Source organism: Astatotilapia calliptera, chromosome 14, assembly GCF_900246225.1.
Source record: "Astatotilapia calliptera chromosome 14, fAstCal1.2, whole genome shotgun sequence".
NCBI classification, from domain to species: Eukaryota; Metazoa; Chordata; class Actinopteri; order Cichliformes; family Cichlidae; genus Astatotilapia; species Astatotilapia calliptera.
In genome coordinates, this window is record NC_039315.1 from 9628085 (window position 1) to 9630245 (window position 2161).

A 2161-nucleotide genomic window follows, 5' to 3' on the forward strand; every position below is an offset into this window, starting at 1 on the left:
GTTAAAACAACTGCTGGGGACCCAGAGTTAAACAGCTCCAACTACTTGAGGATCTGGGCATAGACACAGTTGTCACAAGTGAATGGGCCAAGTTTGAGACCCTTGTCAGTCTATTTGAACCCTTTACCATTTATGCAGAAAGCCTTCAGAATGACAGCCAGCCAGTCTCACAAGTAGTGCTGTCTGTTCAACCTTGAGGCACATAAACTGATTAATCGGTTTAGCAATCTGTTAGTTGAAGTGCTGCTTTTTGAGAGTAAGAGAGTAACATTTGCTGATATTCTTAATCGTGATTTTACGTAATTTGATGTTGCACAATCTAGAGCCTGGCTGTTGGACTTAAATGTTTCACTGATTCTTCAATAATCAGATAAAATGTTGCTGATAAGAGCAGGACAGCCCTTGGTACAGACTCCCAGTCCATCCTCATCCCTCCATTGGAGGGGATGACATCAAATATCTGAAATCTCTGGTGATATGTAAATACAAAAATTGCCAAGCCCTATGTCTAGTATGAGTGGATGAATGAGCTGCCAACTGAAAACTTGTGGGCCTTTAAATACCAAAATCTACACTTTGCCTGGTTAACCCACAGCTGTTTGGGTGTGCCACAGTTATTTCTTCATAACAATTTTATATGGCTGGTAAAGACTTATATTTATATATTTAGATATTTAACCTCTTTCTTTCCTTGAAAAAGTTCCTTATTTTTTTGTAACTCCAAAGCTTACATATTACATTTTTTTTCTTTTTCTTTTTTCTGAAACATATTTTACCACATTTTTCCTTTGAGACAAGTTGTTTCTGTCTTTTCTGCCTTAACAACCGCAATTTAAGATTTTGTTGAATATGTCATTACCAAATGCTTCGATCAAAGTAACACACTTTATTATAGGTGGATTTGACACAGTTAAAAGACCTATTGCTGTTGGTGTGGTTATGCTGATAACCTATCTACTTGCTGTTATTGCCAATGTGCTAAATATTCTCTTCATCATTTTTGACAAGAGATTGCATAAACCAATGTATATTCTGATTTGTAACCTTGCTGTTGTTGATATACTGTACTGCTGCAGTACCACTCCCACAATGATTGGGGTTCTACTTGCTGGTGTTAATACCATATCCTATGTTGAGTGTTTCATTCAAATGTCTGTTTTCCACTTAGTAGGAGTGATGGAGTTGTTTGCTTTAGCAATTATGGCATTTGATAGATTAATTGCTTTTTCTTTTCCTTTTCAGTACCACAGTTATTTAACAAATACACGTACTCTTGTTGTTACATACATTCTGTGGGTTGTTGCCTCTGGTTTTGTTGCTGTTATGCCGGTAACTGCAGCTACGCTTCCTTACTGTACCTCAAGGATGAAGTACGCTTTCTGTGACTATGCTGCTGTAATACGTACCACTTGTGTTGATCCTAATTACTATTTCAATTTAGTCTCAGTCATGATGTTTTTTCTTTTATTTTTCACTTTTTCTTTCATTGGCCTTTCATATTTTGTGATTGCATTCTTAATGAAATTTTCATCAAATAGAGATAAAAAGAAAATGGCAAGCACCTGTGTGAGTCACTTGATTGTAGTAACATGTTATTATTCTCCTTTATTTGTTCTCATTGTCTTCACCAGAGTGGGTGTGGTATTAACACTTGAGGAACGTCAGGGTTTATTGATTGGGACCATCCTTAGTCCATCTCTTGTAAATCCTGTTGTGTACTGTTTCAGGACAAAGGAAATTAAAAATAAGATCTTTAAGATATTCACAAAAAAGGCTGACATACTCAACTAGATTCTTATGAACTGTGACTGTACAAATAAAAGATGCATAATTTTTTAGTCCAAATACTGTGCTGAAATGATGACATTACTATTTTGACTGTCTCTAAGAATATCTCCCCCTCATTAAACAACCAATTATGCAAAGAAAACAAAGGTTAAAAAATACATTTTTGTGCTGTGTTTGGAAGTCTTAAACTTTCTATGCACCTTTTTGGCTGAAGAATTGTAAACTCTTATTATTTTTGTAACTATCATAACAATATTTACTATTAGCTGTTAATAACAAGTGGTAGGGATATTAAAAGTAGCAAAAAAAAAAAAAAAAAAAAACCAAAGCCACACACACAAACAATAAAAACACTACAATGCACATAAAACTG

General features: G+C 35.0%; 1 protein-coding gene across 1 annotated transcript; it reads left to right on the forward strand.

Moving 5' to 3' along the window:
* The first annotated feature begins 849 nt into the window (after positions 1 to 849).
* On the forward strand, positions 850 to 1791 carry LOC113036564 (olfactory receptor 10G4-like). The gene has a single exon (XM_026192980.1). It carries the CDS (start codon positions 850 to 852, stop codon positions 1789 to 1791), a length of 942 nt encoding a protein of 313 aa, XP_026048765.1.
* Positions 1792 to 2161: the final 370 nt, after the last annotated feature.

What these genes read in the sequence shown, in the direction of transcription:
- LOC113036564 (XM_026192980.1), top strand. Translation starts at nt 850, where the DNA reads ATGTCATTACCAAATGCTTCGATCAAAGTAACACACTTTATTATAGGT.